Raw genomic sequence first — 20,810 nt, 5'->3', positions numbered from 1 at the left:
TAGACCTAACGTGAGAAGATACTTGGCATAATTCTGCCAGTGCCCTTAAAAGCGCCAAGCCAGTACCCAACCCTGCTGAAAGGTAGTGACGTTGTGCAATATCTACAAAGGCATTCAGTATATGTTAATTCCTGTTCTCTTTCTCTTCAGTAAAACCTGCCTGTTTCCGGAGCTATTGGAAACATACTTGAATGTTCAGAGAGTGAAGAGAAAAACACCTTATTTTAAGTGAAAAAGAAAATGAAAAGAAATGCAAAGAAACGTCTTGCAGTCATTATGTGACCATTTTGCTCTTCTAAGGATAGATTTGCTTTGTGAGAGCGAGTTAACTCGTTTCAGACAGTGCTTTTAACTCTCACCTGCAATAATTCCATCAACTGTCTCAACTTCACTTCTCAAAATTAAACATGAATGAAATGATGAGGAGACATAAGTCCCAAATGATAAATACGATCAGAATAATAGTCAGACCCATGTTGTCATACATGTATAGTTGAGTCTTTGCCTACTGTTTACTAATCTAATACTAATTAGTAAAAATGCCCTTCTGAAGGGTTAGCATTTTCTGCATTGCTGCATAATCTCGGACAAATATGCCAATAACTTTATCATTTCTTGGGAACTTTTGATGGTGACACAAAAAACAAAAATGAAACATCCAATCACTTGGTGACTCAAATCACGACATACCATCACGTCTTCACTGAAGGTGTTTCACAAAGACCAACCTCTGGCAGGTGTTATCTCTGGCTGATCTAAGTCTGAAATGTCAAGCCGCACTGAGGTCTGGCATATCACCGTCTCTGCAGTCCAAATACAGTCTCTGTGTAATGAACAGGATAAGTCTGAGTGACAAACCTGCCAGCCTTTTTGTTCCTCTGCCCCTGTAGACTGATGGTCATTGATCTTGGGAAAGATTATGTACTTTTCTCACTCATCGCTGCCACCTGTCTCGCCACTTTCAATCCTCAGTATTCGCAAGAGGAGGATCTTATCACTGCTTGTCTGGGCAGAGTGAACACGGAGGACACGACCAACAGTACAGATCATTGAATCAATCTCACCAGCAGTACTTATGTTCAATATAATGTTTATAGAAAGGAAAAAACGAACTGAAAATCCACAGATTATATGCAAGTCTAAAATGCTCCCCTATGCACACTGTAGTTAACGGCGAGGACAATTCCCTCCAAACTGCTTAGACTATCAGGTGTAGAACAGTCAATTGTGATAAAACAAAATTGAACACCACAGGTGCACGAGGAATTTAAATGAGTCTTTTCCTGAGAATGTAACAACCTTTTTTTCACACAGCGACAAATGTCGCTTACTAAACAGCCCCCCCAGCCAAAATTTCCATTAAGTACTGAACAAGTGTTATCTTTCTTGAGGCACACAGGGAGCTTCTGCGAAAGTACGAGAGCAGGAGAGGGGAGCTGGCTGCGATGTCATCAATCAAAGCAACGGCGGATCAGTGGACGGGCGAAGAAAGCGTAGATGGGATCGTCCCACTGATTACAGATCAGCTTAGGGTACAAGTGGGGGATATAATTAGGCGACACCTGCAGCGATTTGCTCAGGCATGCAAAGCGGCATTAGTGTTTGGGTTGTGTTTTCCAAGGCACATTAAAATGAGGCTGTCATATTTACTGAAGCAGCACCTGTGAAGGGGAAGGCAATTATAAGCTGTGAACCGGGGCAACCCTCAGTGAAGCAGCATGTGCAATCAACCATGGACTGCCATGGGGTGACTCTGATATTGAAGACTTACTTTGTGGACTCAGGATAACGCTGGCTTACTCTGCCAAGTTTGTGTGTGTGTGTGTGCATGCATGCATTTATGGGAATTGGCAATTTTCGACCCTCCAACCTCTATATTAGAAGGTATCGACAAGTATGACTCAGCTATTTCAGCTTCACAATGCCGATATTATTAAGTCCAGTCGAATGTTACATATTATAATATTTACATTGAAATGTGTATTTGCAGATCCTGTGGTGATGTCTCATCATTCAAGGTCTGCTGGGTAGTAAACATATGAGTTTGCCCTCTCTGTGCTGATCATTTTCCCATCTGAATTAGTTTTATTCAGTCGAGTTCACCCATTTGTTAAGTTAAGAACGTGTCCTGTGAAAGACCCAAATTTCAAAAGCGATGGGCCTGTTCAGGATATGCACTGAAAATACATGATTTTAACCCTTCGTGGGATTTCACAACAAATGTGCCAGCGTGGGAATTTAGTTGACACAACTAATAAACGAATCATTCAGTTGATCCACAGAAAATTAATCTGCAACTTTTAGGATACATCAGTGTTCAAAATACGAAACAATCTCTGATTTCAGCTTCTCAGAAGAAAGGTTTTTTTCTCTTCTTTGTCTCATGTGAAAGTGAATATTTTCTGGTTTTAGGCTGTTAGTCTGACATAAGAAGCAATTTAAAGATGTGACTTTGAGCTTTAAGAAATTAGGAAAAAAAAGTATTTTCGAGCATTTTAGAGATAATTAAACAATTAGTTGAGAAAATTACTGCTAGATTAATAATTATAGAAATGATTGTTAGTTGCAGCTGTTAGTTAATAACTGCAGGAATAAAAGCAATACACAAAGTTTCTGCCAGATTTTGCACCCCCATGTAAACAACATTACATTGTGTTACAGAATTGAAACCATAGGATCTGGTCAGAAAAAAAGTTTAGTGGCTTCAATGTTGTGTAAACAGGGTTATATAACCACACAAGATGGACTGCAAACTGAAGAAATCAACAGCCTGGAGAGAAGTGATAAAGCAGCTTTGTATTTGTATCTTAAAATTACAGTGAAAGTCCAGTATGGCTTCTCCTAAGGCATGTTCACCTTCTTCAGTGAATGCCATTCGTTTTCACAAGACATGCCTCCTCTCTACAGCAGGACCACTAGATTTGTATCAACTCGATTCATTCCAGACGATTAGTTCTCGTGTAAAATGGAAAGGTCAATGGGATTGTCTGCGAATGGACAGTACCACAATGCTCAGGGCAGCGTGCTGGAGCTGATAACATTGACCTGCTTTTCTCCGTGTCTTAGCCGTATTAGCTCCGGCACGGCTATCTTGCATCTCACTGTGGACAACATGCAGAGGCAAAGAGCGGGACACGGTTTGCCTTTGCAAGGCCAGCCTGTCATCTGATTTATGGCGCGCTATCCTTCAAGCCGCAGAGTGCCAGTCAAATTGAACTTCAAGTGCACAGGTCAACAAGCAATATGCATTAGCTGGAACAGTAAAAATAAAGAAGACAAGGGGGACATAAAATGGCAGACAGAGCACGGAGCAGCTGGAGCCACTGTCCAGAGGGTGAGATATGACGAGCATAGCTCAACAGAGAGGAACGGACACTGAGAGGAAATCAATGCGGGTGGTTATTTCTTTAACGAATCATGAATTTGGGTATAAAAGTGTTGAAGCCATATGTCAGAATGAGGGCTTCTGCTTGGTCAACATGAGAACCATGAAGAAGTGATTAGTAGTGTGTTCATTTATTACAACAATATTAAGTGCACGGTTGGGGATTAAGTCAAAGCACATGCAATATCAATGCAAATGCCTCGTTCATTTTCCAGGCTTATTGAAAACACATATCATGTAACTCTAACTCTATTAAGCGGTGAATCAAACGACTCTCCGCAACATTTGTAGTACTGCTGAGTTGGCAAACCAAAGAGACCCGAATTTGATCCATCAAACCTCAGCGAAAACATGAGTGAATACTGGACTCGCATTCAACAGGTAGGAAGACTGAGGACTCCACTGGGAGCTTATTCTGTTCCAGCTTGATGTGTAAGGCAGGTATTCTCAAACACGTTAGCTTCAAGCACCCTCCGGTGGGACATCGTTGCGTTTTTAAAACAGGGGCCCACTGATAAAACACAGTGCTAGTAAGGGTCAAAAACCCCTCCTTTAATAGGTAATGGCATAAGACACAGGCAAATGAAAACACCTTGATGATAAATGGCAGCAATCTTTCATCCTGCATTGTGAGAACAGGATTGTACATTTCCTCCTATCTATAAGTAGAAAAGCAGATCCACAAAAGCAACTCACTGGAAACAGGCAACCAAGCTGACTCTTGGCCTGCCTTAAATTTGATCTTAAGTGATGATAAAATCTAATCTCATATCTAAAATTTACACTACCACAAGGTATAAACAAAATCATAATCCTCCACTTAACTGCATCCTGATTTGCAATTATGAAAGAATAAAAACAATTTACTTTTACCCTTCAAGCCAGGATAAACAGTAAACTCACGAAGAATATAATGAAAAAATTTTCATTATTAACAGGGCTGCTTAATATGCCAAGCAAGGAAAATTCCTGAAGCAACCTCTGGTTGACGTGTTAATAATCTCCCTCCACTAAATATTATGGTATTCAATGCAGCTTCATTTCTGGGTAATTGGGTGGAGACATCCCTTTCCCACAGAATTAAATGAGAGTTGTTTTGTTCATAGATTTATGAAGCGGATCAGATGGGACTTGGCAGCAGAGGAAAACACATGTTTTAATGACCCGAAAGAGAAAAACGTGACTTAGCATCATATTGATATCTTCAATTGAAATGTACTCAGTCCTGTGGCAGAGGTGGCTGAAGCTACCTTGGAGCAATTTTCTGAAATCCAAAGCACATGTAAATACCAAGGCTGAAATCAAAGCAACTGAACGGATTCGTTGTCATTTAGAGAAATTGATTAAATTGATTTTTTATGTCATGTGAAAAAGTTGGTAATGACAATGACATAGTATGGGGTGGTAACACAATTAGCCCTTTCTAAACCTAAATACATAACCGACAGTCTAATAGTAGTACTCTCTAGTTTCATAACAGTGAGAGCAGTTACGCCAAAGCTCGCAAAAATAAATAGCAGCATATTTTTGTGTGGTGGGTGTTACATTGCGAGGTGGCAAAATAATGGGTGAGAATCCTGCCCGAATGAAGAAACTGAGAGAACACCCAAAACAGAAGTCTCCATTTTTCCATGAGCTCATCTCTGAAGCACAAGTCAAAGTAAGTTCCTGTAAGACCCTCATTTAAATTTGCCTGTTATCAGTGCATGACAAATAGCATTATGATTTGATCGTATCAAATGTCTGTGCACAAAGAAAATGAAGAAGTGGGTGCTTAAAGCAGAGGAGACTTGTTTTAGAGAAATGCATAATCTGATCTATATTAAATGCTGAACTATTAAACTTTTCCTTTTTTTTAGGGAAATGGGATAATAGCGGAAGTAAGTTAGATGGAAATAAAGAAAAACAAAACTACTCCCACCACGGTTTTATGGTTGAGACGATAACAGCTTCAAAGCAAAGCAAGGCAGTGCAAACAGGAGCGACTGTACAGGCTCCATAATCAACACTGTGGCTTTACTGTACACAGCTCAACAGTTCCAACTCAAGTGTTTTTCAATCACAGCAGAAAACAATCTGCCCTTTTATACAAGAGCCTGAAACAAATTGCAGCACCGTACGTGTGGACTCGGAAAATCAGTCACTAGTTGCTGCCTTATCATTGCTGTGATTGATGATAGGGTAAAGCTAATGCCTGTGGAAACACCACAAACAGTGTTTAATTCAGTGGAAAGCTATGAAGCATAACATTATGCCTGTAATACCTGTCTGACACTCCAGGCCATTATCAAAAATTATAATAGAGTTTTTAATACTCCTCCACTGAATAATATCCAACTAATTTATTTAGAATGTAAAAAGGAGGCAATAAAGCACACATTAGCATGCTAACATGAAAATGAATTATATTGCAAATATTAAAAAAACAGATTTTTAACTCCACATACGAATGCACAAACGTGCCGTTTCATAACAAGAACAAAGGCGAAATTCCCATTTGTCAAGTTAATTTAACCTGCTCGATTCAAGCACTTCAAGGCTTTTGTACTTTAGATACTAATGACTGCTGAAATGTACATTATAATTGTCACATCATCTCTATAATGTCGGAACTTTTACCAAATTAGCTTTAACCTTTTGTACTGTGGCAGGGCATGTCATTCTTTACCTGCCAAGTGAGAAAGGGCCTTTGAAAGCCCGTCAAAGGAGCGAGCAAGTTCACAAGGATGGATCAGTCTCAGCTTACAAATATTTTAAAAGCGAGCAATTAGGAAGGGATATGCCATTTTTAACTGCAGTGACCAGAGACTGAACCTTTGCCCCTTAGCAGCTTTTAAGATGCCGGCTCAGACGAAGTCAAGGCCTCATACTCCTGCAGCCGTCCTTTTGCAAGTTAATTTCACTGCAGCTTTTGCTTTGCAAATTGCCTTAAACACATTTCGTGATTTGCTGGTTCTATTTTCATGGTTCATTGTAAGCTGATGTTCTGCAGAGCCACACAATTCGTTTTTACTGGTTGAAAAGCACTCAGTTAAAAGTGTAATATAACTTAACATTGCCCCGAACAACCACTGCCCAATCATCAAATATGTGTGAATATTGGAGAGCGGTTTAAACTATTTGCAGGATTTCGGACAAAACTAATTAATCTTCACAGAACTGTTGTGTTTTCATTTGCTTTTAGTACCTGACAGAAAAAAAACTGGCTTTGTTTCAATACAACACTCTCAGTTTGTGACAGTGAGCTTTGGTTCCCTCTGCTGGCATGTCTGCCAACTCTCACATACAGTTCAAGGCTCAAACTTTAAACTCATACACTTAAACAGGCAGAGAACCAGAACATAGTAGTTTTTTCTACTTTCCCAACTTGACAAACGTACCCTTTAGCTCAAAGACTAACAAAAGAATCACTTTTAACAAACTTGACTTCTGATGTCATACCACTTCTCATACTACTATCAATGTACGCTGACATAATCATGAATAATATAATCTAGTATATAACATATTCTGGCATTTTATTTTTTTGGTAGGTTCTCTGGCAAATAAAACTATTGCAACATGTTGATTATTATCCATAAAGGACAAAACAAACAAAACACACATCAACAAGATAGATGTCTAAAAGCCAAAGAAGCTGGCCTGCCATGAATTTAGCCCCTTCATGTCCTTCAACCACAGTACAGTACTGTATGTGTAGCTTACTCCAAGACATCACAAGCTGAAAAGCACTCATGTGCTTTAAGAGACCGTCTGAGCAAATAATATTATTATGCAAACACAATTTTACCCCATTGTTCATTCATAGTGAAAAATATTAGGCTCCTCTGCATCCACAAAACATGCTTTTTGTGATAAACAGGAATGTGAAATTTGAGCGTACTGCTGCAGCCATGCACAGTTTAGGTCTCTCTTCAAATCATCAAATATGTCTCCCTTCATAGTTTGAACTGGATTTATATTCTCGCTCACTTACAGTTTTCTGCTTACTAACACAAAATCATTTGCCATGTTGAATCACAGGTTTTTATCACACCAATGCAGCACACAACGCTTGAGAAAAACACGGTTCGTCTGTTAAAGGTGCACAGGATGTATAGCCTGATCAATAAACATGAGCCAGTCGCTTCAGTGAGGATTCAAAGGAACTAAAACCTCTGACGAAGGAAGATAATGTGTGACAATTTAGCATTTTAAATATACTTTATGATGAGACTGGTGGCATGGAGAGGGCACTGCATTGACAGTTGGACACAAGCATTGGTCTATTTACCCACATATTTGCTGTAAGTTAAATTTTTAAGGAATTAGAGCCAAACAGAATACTGTAAAAACAACATATGTTTTAACAATGTGGAGTGCAGTGCGCAGCATGATTTAGCCAGGTCAGACCAGTTCCTGGATCAACATCCCACTTTGCGCTCCTAGATCAACATTGCAATCAACCAATCAGAGCACTCTGACATCATCGATGTGCTGCTCCTGTGCTTCTTTAAAAATTCCTCTGTGTTTTCACAAAAGGGTAAACTAGGTTTTCCAAATTAAAGTGAGTACAATTGAACAAACCTTAACCCATGTCTTTAATTAATTCATTTTTAATGTTTATAGTCTAGAACCAACCAAGAGCTGTAGCTATATGAGCTGCTGCAGGTTTAGCGAGTTATTGAATGATCGGAATGTTGGTAAAGAAACGCAATGCGGGATGTTGACGCAGGAACACGTCCTACTTGGCTAAATCACGTCAAGTCTAAGGCAATTTACAAGTCAAGTGGTAATGATGTCATAATTGGCCCTGAAAAAGCATGTGTAGTGAAAGACTAATAAAATAAAGTAAAATCATTCCCCTGCCCCTGCAATTTCCAGCTAAAGCGTTGAAATTGTTTGTGCCACCCTGCATGGTACTGTGGTTTTGTCCATTTGTAATTGGAATCATTTGTTACGGCCCTTCCTGGCTGACGAAATCCACACCTTCAGCAGGGGAATAATTTGTGAAAACTGCCACATCAAAGGCTGCTCTATCAGCTGTCACGTCCCCGCACGCTGGTGGCACGCCACCGTCACTCACTGTCACGCCACTAAAGAGAGGCACAGAGGCTGAAAAGAGCCATTTGAGTCCGGCTGTGTTGCAAGTCTATTTTTAACCAAAGCCATCAAATGGGCGAGTACTGCAGAGTAACGAGCAGCCCCTCCACTGTACACATTTGTTGCTTGTTGGATCGTTTTTTTGAAAGACCTGTTTTTCTTAATATATTATGAAAAGCATCTGAAGTACCAAAATACCTTTTTTTTCCATTGTATATAAATATTAAAAAAGACTGCAGTGGACACAATGTATACTGAGCACAGGTGAAAATGAAAAATGCCACTGTAAGCAGGAGAAAAAAACAAATTCCTCCACTAACATTGGGTGCATTTGAAAAGGCTTCTATGAATTCAGAAATACTGCATCCTAACATACAGGCTTCAAGACTGAACATGCAAAATTTCAGTTCAAATAAGCAGTCATGTGGATTCCCAACAGCATCACTTTCCTGATCACTTTTAAGAAAACACAATCAAATTGATTCCAATGTTACTTTCCTCTTCTTTAAAGTATTCTAACACTTCTGCTGAAAAGTAGATAGATAGATAGATAGATATACTTTATTTATCCCAAGCTGGGAAATTGCAGTGCAGCAGCAGCATTACACACAGTGAAATAAGTGAAATAAGTAACTACTAATTAAAATAAGAAATAAGTAACTACTAATTAAAATAAGCAAAGGATATATTTACCAAATATTTTACATCTTTAATCAGAATGGTGATTATAATAGACTTCCTGGCATGGAGCTGATTTAGAAATTAGGAGGCAAATTTCCCAAATGCCAGACATCAATCATCATGTTTTTAATGTAAGAAAGATTAATTAAGGTTTTAATCACATTTCTTCGTCTGGTTGAAGTTTTTGGCAGTGTAATTCATTTGCCACTTGCATCTACTGAACCATTTTTATTTTTGTATTGTTTGAAATCCTTAATTTTAATTCTTTATTAAGGAACAGAGTGGCAAAAATATGTCAGAATTCATGTGCTTTTGCTTTCACATTGTGCATATTGCACGTATTGTCTTCAAATTCAGGAGTTCAGCACTTGTTAACATCACAGGAAAAACAATTAAAGCCATTTAAGCTAAAAAAGAAGACCACCGCCGCCGCCACAGACAAACCACATATCTCAGTCTGTCCTCACACAGACAGCGAGGACCGAAATAGAGGAAAGTGGCTTTAGTGGGATTTTCACTATCCCATGTTTGCATGTTGCCAGTGGGCGTTCATAGAAAAACACTGTTCCGGATTTTACACCAAGAAAACACAACAGTAAAAGACAATAAAGAAGCATGGCTTGAAAGAGAAACATTCATACAGTAACCTCTTAAATTAAGTAAACATTAAAAATACAAGTAAAATAAGCACATATTTCAATTTTAAATTGTCAAACAAGCAACACTAATTTCTTAACCTGGCTGATTGGAAGACGTTTGTTGGCCTCTCACTTGTGAAAACCCAGCCATAAGGCAAACAGCTTGGCAGCCTGCGCAGTAAGTGAAGCATATAAATAACATGCGGTCTTCAGTGCCAGAGAGACCAAACCCCCGAATATTAAATTCACACTTTCGAGGGAAAGAATCAGTCTGGTGCCTTGACAAATCTCCAGTGGGCACAGGTTCAACCATTGTCCTCCGCTGAAAACCAAAACAAAGCTTCATCACGAAGCAACCCGTCCTTCAGTCACTGCAATCAATATGCAGCATTTATGTGAACGCAAATCACTCCACTATTACTTAAGAGTGACAACTTTGTGCCAACTTTTCATCATTAAAACGAGAAACTTCTTCTTCCCTCTTCCTCTCTCAAGCAACTCATTAACACTCACATTTCACCCTTTTCATTCCGAGGTAACAAGAGAAAAGCGAATGCCATCATGGCACTTCGCTGCTCTCCCTGGTTAAGATCCAGGTTCTCAGGGTTCCAGCTGCCGCAGAATTACATTCAGTCCTCTGCTCTCATTTGGATAAACAAGTTAGCCAACCCACAGATGATGCAAGCGTTCACATCCAATCTAATTTCATTCAAATTCAATAAACTTCCCATCAAGGTGGAATCAAAGCGTCAAGAAGATTATTTGATTTAAAGTGAAAGCTTGAAATGACAGTGACACAGTGAAAAATCAAAAGCAACAAGATTAAAATCACAATGTTAGATTGTAATACTTGACCTGCATGAGTCATCCTGACTATTGAGCCAATTAGCAGCAAAACACAGAGATTATTCAATTAAAATAGCTTGAAGGACAGATGCAGAGGCTGCTGAAGACTTGAGTTTGATGAGTGAAAGTTTTATCCTTTTGCAGATGTCCTAAAAAAATACACCATGCTACAAGTTGAATATAAGCATTAAAAGGGAATAATTATTAAGTCAGTAATATAAGTATGTTGACCCTTTTTAAAGCTTACATACAGCTTTTGCCATGATGTATCTTTTCAGGATGTTTGCAAACACATCAGACGAGCAGAACTTTTATGACTCATGGCACATTATCATGTATTTTACCAAAGATGAGAGCAACAGATGGGAATCATGACTAAACATCTCAAGATACATTTTGTCTTAATATATGTTCCACATAAAAATCAACAGATGATAACCGCCCCTGCAGGTGCTTCAGATACAGTCAGCATACAGGCTCAGTAAACTACACTCTGTGGTTTTAAACTTGTGCAACAAGTGGCTGATCGCTGCAAAGAGAAAGACCCCCCCCCATCAGTTCCAAACATGAAAGGAGTTTGCCGTTTCCTTACCGTCATAGCCGGCCGCTAACAAACCAAAGCGCTCCAGCACCTTAACAAAGAGGACCACAACCACCAGCACAGCAATCATTTCCAGTCCCTCCAAGTTCATAGTCAACATGTCGGACCGGTCACAGCCTGCCCATGGCCAAAGACGCAGAACTCAGCATGCAGCACTGCCTGCAGGCCATTTAACTCCACTTAAGAGCCCTGCATCTCTGGGTCTGATGAGAGACCGGCACAAGTCAGAGAGGGAGGGAGGGGGAGAAGAAGCGTGTGGAAGAGAGAGGAAGGAAGGAGGGAGGGGGGAGATGGAGTGGCGAGGATATCGACGAGGGGGCGCGAGGAGGGAATGGAAAAAAGAGGCAAGGAGGAGAGACAGGGGATGAACTTGATCACTGAGACAAAGAGAAAGGGAAATTATGGCCTAACACTAGAAGGAGAGATGGTGGTGATCCACCAGTTGCTGTGACATACTGAGGACTGTCTCGGTTTGGGTGTGTGCAAAGGTCAAACGCATCTAAGCCATGATTTATTCGCTTCTTTGAAACGATGCGAGATAGAAAATCATAATTCACTCAGGATAATTATAATTGTTTTGCACAGACATTCACGGTCCCCAGAGGATGAATTTGAGTGATCCCCTTGACTTTTCCTGAGCATGAGGTTGAAATTTGTGGTTTTGAGTCAAATATCTCTTCACTGTTAGATGGACTGCCGTGAAATGTGGTACACATGTTCACATTCACCCTCTGGAGCCTTTCATGTAGTGCCATCATCAGGTCATATTAAGAATTTTTTCCAATACTACGCTGATGGCGCCCTGAAAAACTAATAAAATCCCATCAGCTGCACTTTGTGTTCAGTGCTGATTATCAGCATGCTAAAAGGCTAAAGATGGTGGGCATGGCAGACACTACTTGGTAAACAAAAGCATATCTATTTCCTGGAATTGTGCGAATTATTTAATCATCTTGTGTATAATGGGTATACATACATTTTTTTTGTCCACTGTGCATTTATATTTTCTGATTAAAATCTTTCTGTATAGCTTTATTTTCTCCTTCCTTGTCTTACAATTCTAACCCCTAACATGAAGCTTTACCCTTGATTAGAGCAAGGAGGCCACTTGTCCTTGGAATATGATTACAAAGGAGCATAGACAATACCTGTGTTAATTAGAGGTCACAACATGTAGGAATTACAGTGTTTCAGCAAATGCTTCGTAAAATAAATCAGATAGCCATTTTGTCTCACACAATACATACACAATTCACAGTATACAAAAGAAGAAATAATGTATGTCTTCAGACATACGGTCTAGCAGTCACGAAACAAAATACTTCACAATTAAGGTTGAATATGGCTGGAAATACAGCTCATCAAAAGCCCTGATTCCTGCCTGAATAATAGCAGCAAATCAATTGCTGTAGTAATTTCACTGACAGAAATAAAGCCTCTCAATCCCTCTGTGAGTCTATGATGTGAAAAGATTTCCAATATTTCCCACCTTTTCAAAAAATACTCTGTTAAGGAGCTAATAACAGGTATGATGGAGTTGGGACATGGCAAAGAAGGTGTGGGCGGACTGATAAGTGTAAAATGTCAGCTGGAGAAATAACCCAGTGAGTGACCTCAACGTCATCCGGACTTAAAATATAGCAGGAAACCCGAAGGGAGAGATGACAAGGGAGAGGTCAGAGAGAAAGACAACACGGCAGAGAAGAAAGGACTCGGAGGTTGGGAGTAGTGCCTGCGGTCAGCAGCAGGTGGCTGGAAAAGAATTCATCTGGTGCTTCCTGATTCTCTCAGTGGATTTCTTTTGTATTTTTTCGACATCCACTGCAAAACACGATAGGGTATTGTATAGGGTATAGTAACGTGTTGATCAGATGGTCATGCAATCCTTCCTCACTGCATCTCATCCTATAGATACCAAAAGAGACATTTCCCTGGTTGAGTGTGACCTGGATGTGTCTTTAAAATGGGCCATGTGAACATATGATATCCGACTGCCAACAGAAGATGAAAGGAGCTTGTGGCTGCTATTAAAATAAAAAAAAGGAAAGAAAAACAAATGAAAAGCTAGACATTTCTTTCATGCAGAGCAATATCCACCACAGCCTCGTACAAAAACACAGGAAGATGATCCTTTGCGTGCTTATCCAGAAAAAGTTTAATCATAATTTCGTTTATGATTAAAAGCTGGCCCGCAGATAAGGTCCCTTGCACAGCCTCTCAGGGATGGAACTGATCTCATATTCATCTTCGCAGCAAAAGGGAATTGTTCGGACAGCGATTTGCCATGGAAACAACCTCTGGGCAGCGCAGGCTATTGGGCAGCTCATTTAGCCCACTATCAGTTACTTTTCTTTATTTGTGGCAGCTGAGCATGAGCCAAATATAGCTGCTGAGTCCTGAGAGATAGAGAGTGAGAGAGAGTGTCTGTGTGTGTGTGTGTATGTGTGTGTGTTGTCTTTGGACACGACAGGACAGACAACTGCGTAGGAAGCTCCTGGAGCAGAGGGGGTGTAAAGGTGAAAAGAAGGTGTGATAGAAGTCTTGCAGGCAAAAGACAAAGCCAGACAGAGAGGAAAATAACTTGCAGGTGTGTTTTCAGTTGAAACAGTGTGAGATTTTACTCTTTGCCATTCACCAGAGCCATGACCTAATCTCCAAGGAACTTTCTCCGCATCTGCTCTCCAATCACCCCGCAACTTTGCATAGGGTGTAATCAAGGGCCTTGGCTAATGGTAATGAAAATAATCGAGGTTTGTGCATGTCATCAGCACACAGTATGCAGTATCAATCAGCGTGTGATTGGTGATGAAAGTAATTGCCGGTGCGGTGCATTGTGGTGTGCTGGTTAAAATCTGGGAGCTGGCGCTTTGCTGTAGGTGGAAGAACGTCTGCAGCACCTGCAAACTGGGTTATAAGAATATCAAATGCGCACTGTATCAGTCCAACATTAAAATAAGTCGGTGAGTCGCTGACACCCATTGAGAATTGTGATAATTATAGTCATGATTATGATAATACTTAAACAATGTAAATAGCGAAGAGTTTAATACATATTAATATTTGAAAGCACACGACCAAAGGTACTTTCTTATTGTGACCAAATCACATTTAATGATGAAATAACAACAATGATTTTATCTTACTAAGTATTGAAGAAGAAGAGAAGAAGTATTCCCTCTGGTGTGTGAAAAGTATACATGTGTAGTACTCTGATTACTACTTAACTACACACAGAGAGGTGACACACTCATAAGCCTATACTCTATGTGCTATTGATGCGGAGAGATGTCAGAGTGATGGGTCACCACAGCGTGGGTGGTTAGGGGTTAGGTGCCTTGCTCGAGGGACTGGAAGTGAACAGGCACCTGTCAAGCTACCAGTCCATCTCTGTATCAACTCGTCCATGCTGGACCCAAACTGGCCACCCTCTGGTCCTTAAGCCGAGTCCTTATGAACTGAACACCTGCCTCTTTCCTTTACTCAATTCAGTCCTCTGATTTTCAATTACATCCTTGCTTGTCTATGGAGACTAAACTACCACCACTGACCATTTCCTGCATCTACTGCACAGAATCCGCATCTGCATGAAGCACAAAATCAGCTGACATTCTGTGGTTGTGGACAATTTCTCAGCAAGCATTCACAATCAGGGAGCAGCCATTTCAATAGCTTCTCCTCCTCCTTCTTATATCTAGGCCTATTTAAATCAAAGTGATTACAACTGTGACTGGTGGGCCTGCAGTTAAAACCTCCTCTTAACATAATTGAAGAAACACAACGGAAGGAAGAATCCATTTCCTCATGTTTAGTTAAGTTACAATTGAATTCTCATCAAAGCGCAGTGTGGCAACACGGCGTTAAAACAAATTAATGTCCTCCATTTGTTGTTGAGAAATTACAGAAGAAGGCCCCGGTAGCCTGTGACCTCCAAATAACATGGCCAATTGCAAATTAATGAGATCTGGGTCTTGCTCAATTCCTAGAAATGGATCGTGGTGCAATGAGTTTGCAGTCAGATTTGTTCTGTAAGACATTTTCTTGGAAAGAGAGTATAACTTCATACAAGGAACTCATATGCAATCAAATCACACATGCTCTTTGTTTTAATAGAACACTATCAAAGGGCATTGAGGGTTCATCTCTGCAAGACAGGTAATAAATGAGGAGTGGAATCTTGCTGTTTGTGTTTCAAGTAATCTGAAAGTGTCTCCGCGGATAAACTGCTTGAATCTGGTGATATTCTGACCACTTTGACAAGGTTTTGATAAATGACAGCGTGACAGAATCCACATTTATTGCCCTGCTTCTGACAGTAAATGATCAGAATTCATTAGATTGACCATGCACATACATACATTGCACTTTGAAATAATTGTATTTCAACCAACATCCGATTCTAGAGGCAACTGTTGATTGTCAAAAGGAATTTTACGCTGACATGTCCTCCTCTGACTGCAAGAAGCTTGTTTGTTTGGTTTTGCTGCCATCAAGTGGAAACAGCAAGAAACAACGAGTCAAAGCTCAGTTGGAAACAGTTGGAAGAAATGAAGGAACGCAAGCAGAAAGCAGACTGAATCCTGTGAATAGAAGCAAACCTGAAACAACTCTTTGCCACTAATTTTTACATTTGTTTTCATTATTAGTGCATTCAAACACTGGCTACATGTTGAGTGACATTATACGATTTACTTTAAAGTTTACTTGACAAAATTTGACTTTACATTTTGGGTACCATTAGACTACTTGCCCCTTTGTGCATTCTGCACTGGACCAATAAAAACTGTAGCTTTAATTACTAACATGCTATAATGTGATCAATATGTTGTTACTTGATAAATACCCTCACATGGTCTGTAAACAATACAGTTTACTGCCATTCAGTCACACTACTGATCCACACCGTCAACAATGCAGTGAGGAAGGAGGTGTTAAAGTGAACCAGGACTGCAACCCAGGGCGACGCTGCTGTGGCTGCTCTGCAGATATCAGCCTGACCAACTCCGAGCCACATCACTGTCTATACATGGCTAAACCCACTTCTCCGCACCTGCGAAGCATCTCTCAGCAGGATGCTGCTCATTAATCCAGTTCTAAGTCAGCCCTCTTAATACTGGTCACTGTGCCTTGTGGGACTGGAGTGATTAATTTCACAGAGCAAACTGCCGCACTGAGTGACGCGCCATGATGGGAAGCCCAAAACAAGCTCGCAGCTCAAAAGCCAACTGACGTGGCTTCGCTTTTCAATTTATATGCTAATTTAGAGAACTGAGAAACCAATACAGTGTAATGACACAGTGACTTTGAAATGCGCTGAGATTACATGTTACTGATAACAAAGGGAAAAAAGAAACCTAGAGGGAACTTGGAGCTGCATAGGTGACCCAGGTGTGAGAGGCGCCTTAGTACATTTGCATATAAGAGAATATGGAAAACTAAAGTGTTTTACATGCCATGTGGCTTACTCAACCAATGACTTTTTCTGCTCATGGAAGAAAAAAATCCATTTAATTCAAGATAATGTTCCAGTAGGAGACTATAGAGTCACCCATACACCTTTTTAAAATGCAAGGAAAGCCCTATAATCAAGACCACGTTGGAAAGTGGAAGTGCTGCTCTGCGGTCAATAGCTGCTCAGAGTAACTCATGAAAGACAACTAAGTTCTGAACATTATGTACCCTATATTAATGACCACCGGGAATTATTCAGTCCTTCACAGGACTGTATTACTGTGATATGGATCAATTGACTCGCACCTGATGTGAGATGGGAGTGCTAAAGAACCATGTGCATGCTAAATGTTCTCTCAAATCTGTCACATTGTGATGTCTACCCGGCACTTCTGAGCAAGATGAGTAGTTCTGTGAAAAATATTGCATGTGACAGATGGGTTGGAAATATTTAACGAGATCGATTCGAAGTGCTGTGGACATATGGTCCTTTGACGCCGAGATTTTCTATGAATGCAGTCCGTTCAGTAAAAACTGTTTTTGAGGCTAAAGAAGACCAGGATTAGTCAAAGATTTTGTCTGAAAGATGCTGTTTCTGTTGCCAAACCGGTGCTGGAGCCAAGAGAGAAAGTTGACTGGAGTTTAAAAATATTTCTTTGCTGCCATACTATTCAGCTCGGGCATGTAAAGCTCAGAGATCACCTGTTTAAAGAACATGTACGTCAGCTCTGAATGTTTGCGTTTTCAGCAGAAACAGAAACGGTCTTGTTTTTCACGCGATCAGATTTGGCTATGAGCGATCATGGTGACTGGTGGCACGGCTACCCCCAAAAATGACAGCTGCTCTCCCTGTGGTCGGCCGAAGTCCACGCTCGGTTCTGTAAACACCAGAAGGCCTGGAAGGAGACGGGGCCAGCAACAAGAACCACAGCGGACATCTTCATCACCTCATGTGTTAATGTCATGAGGAATAAGCTCAAGAAAAGATATCTCAGCATAGATCTCAACTCAGTTTACATTAATTATTAGCTGGGGACGAGAACCAATGGTGCTTTTATTCTGGAACAACCTCTTGAATAAAGTTCAGTGTGGTTTTTGTAGTCTTTTCAGTCACTGAAAGGCACCAAAAACAGCATCAACATTGATTTACCAGTTGGTAGCCTGAGTCACAGTTGATGTTTTGCTGCTTTCATTCGAGCAGCTCTACCTCTGAGTGCACCTATCTCACTCCTACACAAACACTGCTCATAACAGCTCCCGACAGCATAAACAGGCAAGACATTTCAAATAATAATGACGGAAACCAAAACAAGGCCAAAGACATCAGCGAGCGCGACCATAATGACAATGGCACGTCTCATATCCTTGGGACATTTGGAACACGTGGGAACACTCAAAGCCGGGCTGGGTGAGTTTGAAAAGGATTTGGAGGGCAAAGTTCCTGTGGGTGCTTATTGGACCATCATCTCTTGTCATGTAGATGAGTGCAGCTATGAAAATTGATAGAAGGCATTAGAGTGGGTAGTGGAGTAGCACTAGGGTCTCTCAGACAGAGCATGTTTTATCATTTTGTCCTCATCTAAAGAGCACTACATCAGTATGTTCCATGATTTGGTAGAAATTTCAATACAAAACCTGTTTTGAGCTGGACTTGCACAATAAACTCATTGAATTTCACCTTCTTTGAGGATGTGTTACAGTTTTTGCTGCAAGTCTATATTAGCACTGAAATGCAACAACTAATAGGGCTAACAATTATTTTCATTATCAACTCATTTTTTGATAGTTCCTTCATTTAACAGACTGTTCAGTCAACAGAAAGTGAGAAATGCCCACCAGGACCCCAAGGTAACAACTTCAAATATCTTTTTTTGACCGACCAACAGTCCAAAACTGAAAAATATACATCTTACAATGATGATAAAAAAAGCAGCAAATGTTCATCGTAGAGAAACTGTAACCAGCAAATGTTTGTCTTGTTCTTTTGATAAGTGACTTAAACGATAAACTAATTAGCAAAATTGCTGCTGATTAATGCAAACGAATCTAATAACTAATCAGTGAATCTGCTCAATCGAGCGTTCACTGAATTTCTGAATTTCTCCTCTGAAGACCGATGGTCCAATCATAGCTCAGCAACCGTGACTTGGCACAGCTGGCCTCCATGCAGAAGTGAGGTGGATGGGGCTGTAAAAGGAGCAATGGGCCCACTTGGCATTTAAAGAGTTTGGAGGATGTTTTCTTTTTTAGCCTTTAAACACTAAGAAATAGATTGAACAGTGTGTTCATCTGCTCTGTAAGCTGCAAATGTTAGCATGGCTGTCTGCAGTAGAAACTAAACCAGCGTTTCTTCCAAGGTCAAGGGGCATTTCACCAGGTAGCGACATTTGAGGGGCTGGAAGTGACATGAAAAAATGTGTTCGCAATAGCAGATCCACTGTGTAGTATTTCTCTAGCTAACTGTGTGGAAGCTGATAACGGATGCTTTATCAAGGTGTTGGCTAATGCTAGTGGCCCTGTCTGTCTTTGGATTGAATTTGGGGATAGACTTACACTCTGAGATAGCATTATGCCCGTCAAACACATCGGTTAGCCCTCATCCTAATAGCTTTTCTCAACTAATGTTACAAGTAAAACGTAATGTTTGAAAAGAGGAACAATAAAGTGTTAATCTAACCTCTTGCTTGACCGAGTGTGTAAGCAAAGTCGCCGAACAGGGTCATGTTACTGTGTGTCATGTCCTTAAATAACAGCTCTCTTAGCAGGATTCTTGTTTGAAAATTAGTCAGCTGGAATCAATAATAAAACACAGCATTAAATATCAGCTTACTAGCTAATTATAGCGAGCTACCTTGATCGCCCCCTGGTGGCTGAATGCAATAAGCCCCGCCCCCTCCATGTTAGTGGATTAAAAAAAAAAAAGTCAAATACATTTTTCCCAAAGAAGGTTTCTGTCATAACTGACAGCTAACCCTCACCCACGACTATGCCGGGTGGGTGTTTCAGCAGCACTTCAATATTGCGGCTGTGCAGGCTCTGGCTCCAAACGATGTCACCAGCACAAGATGGCAGCGCCTGTATCCCGGATATTTTGCCTTCATTTCTGTTCAGTGGGAGGAAGTGCAGACGCGTCGTCCATCTTTACTTACAGCCGCTGGTTCAGACGCTCAAATTGAACAGCGCCAGCAGTCTGCTTTTGTTCTCCTCTCTTAGAAACCAAGGACCAATTTTCTCAAACATTTAAATGAATTTGCCATTTCTAAACGAGATATGTGCTGTGTGACAATGGAAAGCTTGACAGGTGTAGCCACGATAATGGATCTGTCAATTCTTTGAGAACTAATTACCATTCTTAGGCAATCATCAACCACAAACTGCTGTGAAGTCCTATATTTCTCAAACAATTTAATCTGCTTTACCTGAAGACAATACATGTTCGGTGAACACACATGAACTACGAAGCTGCAGTGCAGAATGGTACAGTGCGTGTGTAGTGTCTTTTGTAAGACTGTGTGTATCTGAATCCTATATTCTCCTTTCTAGGTCCCTGTGAAATGTGCTTACAGTGCGCACAACTGCCTACTCTGTGATCTATTGCTTGAGAGAGTTACAAAGAGTCCCTCATTCATTTTGCTTTCAAGCTCTCTCGCAATACCCCAATGAAATATGACTTACTGCACTTCAAGTGTCATCCGTTCTGTCTCTCTCCCACTACATCACTAAATATAACATCTAACAGTTATTTTCCGCTGGCCACCCACTAAATATTTCATTGTTCTTTAATAAAGACCGGACTTCCTTGTCTTTTGTTCCAGTGACAAGCTGTGACGGGGAGGCTGATCAGCACATTATCGCAGGGACAGACAGAGATGTAACATAAGCTTGTGTGACTGTGTTGGCAGAGAGTCGATGTGGCATGCTGCGCGTGTGTGCTGCCACTGTAAAATCAATATTGGGAAAAGCAAATGGAAAAAGTCAAGCAAGTTTGCGGAGTTCCGACTGAAATGTTCACCAAAAGGTGGCCGATTTCAAGTCAATTTCATGGACTGCTGGGGTGGCAACATGAATTTAGATGGGAGTATGGAGGAAACAGCAGATTAAATGGGAACTTTGCGGACCCACAAGTCCA

At 40.5% G+C, this 20,810-nt stretch overlaps 1 protein-coding gene across 2 annotated transcripts in view; it reads right to left on the bottom strand.

Annotated features, from left to right (window-relative positions):
• The window catches only part of kcnip4a (potassium voltage-gated channel interacting protein 4a), a 120,029-nt gene that overhangs the window by 33,350 nt on the left and 65,869 nt on the right, over window positions 1-20,810 (bottom strand). Inside the window, exon 1 of one of the 2 annotated variants that reach the window (XM_041964842.1) lies at window positions 11,225-11,324. The exons of the other annotated variant lie outside the window; for it this stretch is intronic. Coding sequence (XP_041820776.1) covers window positions 11,225-11,324 — 100 coding nt within the window. Of the gene's footprint in view, window positions 1-11,224; window positions 11,325-20,810 lie in introns of those variants that run through there. 2 annotated transcript variants of the gene reach the window in all.

Source organism: Chelmon rostratus, chromosome 23 (assembly GCF_017976325.1).
Source record: "Chelmon rostratus isolate fCheRos1 chromosome 23, fCheRos1.pri, whole genome shotgun sequence".
In the NCBI taxonomy this organism is placed as follows: domain Eukaryota; kingdom Metazoa; phylum Chordata; class Actinopteri; order Chaetodontiformes; family Chaetodontidae; genus Chelmon; species Chelmon rostratus.
This window is presented reverse-complemented; position numbering and strand designations above follow the sequence as displayed.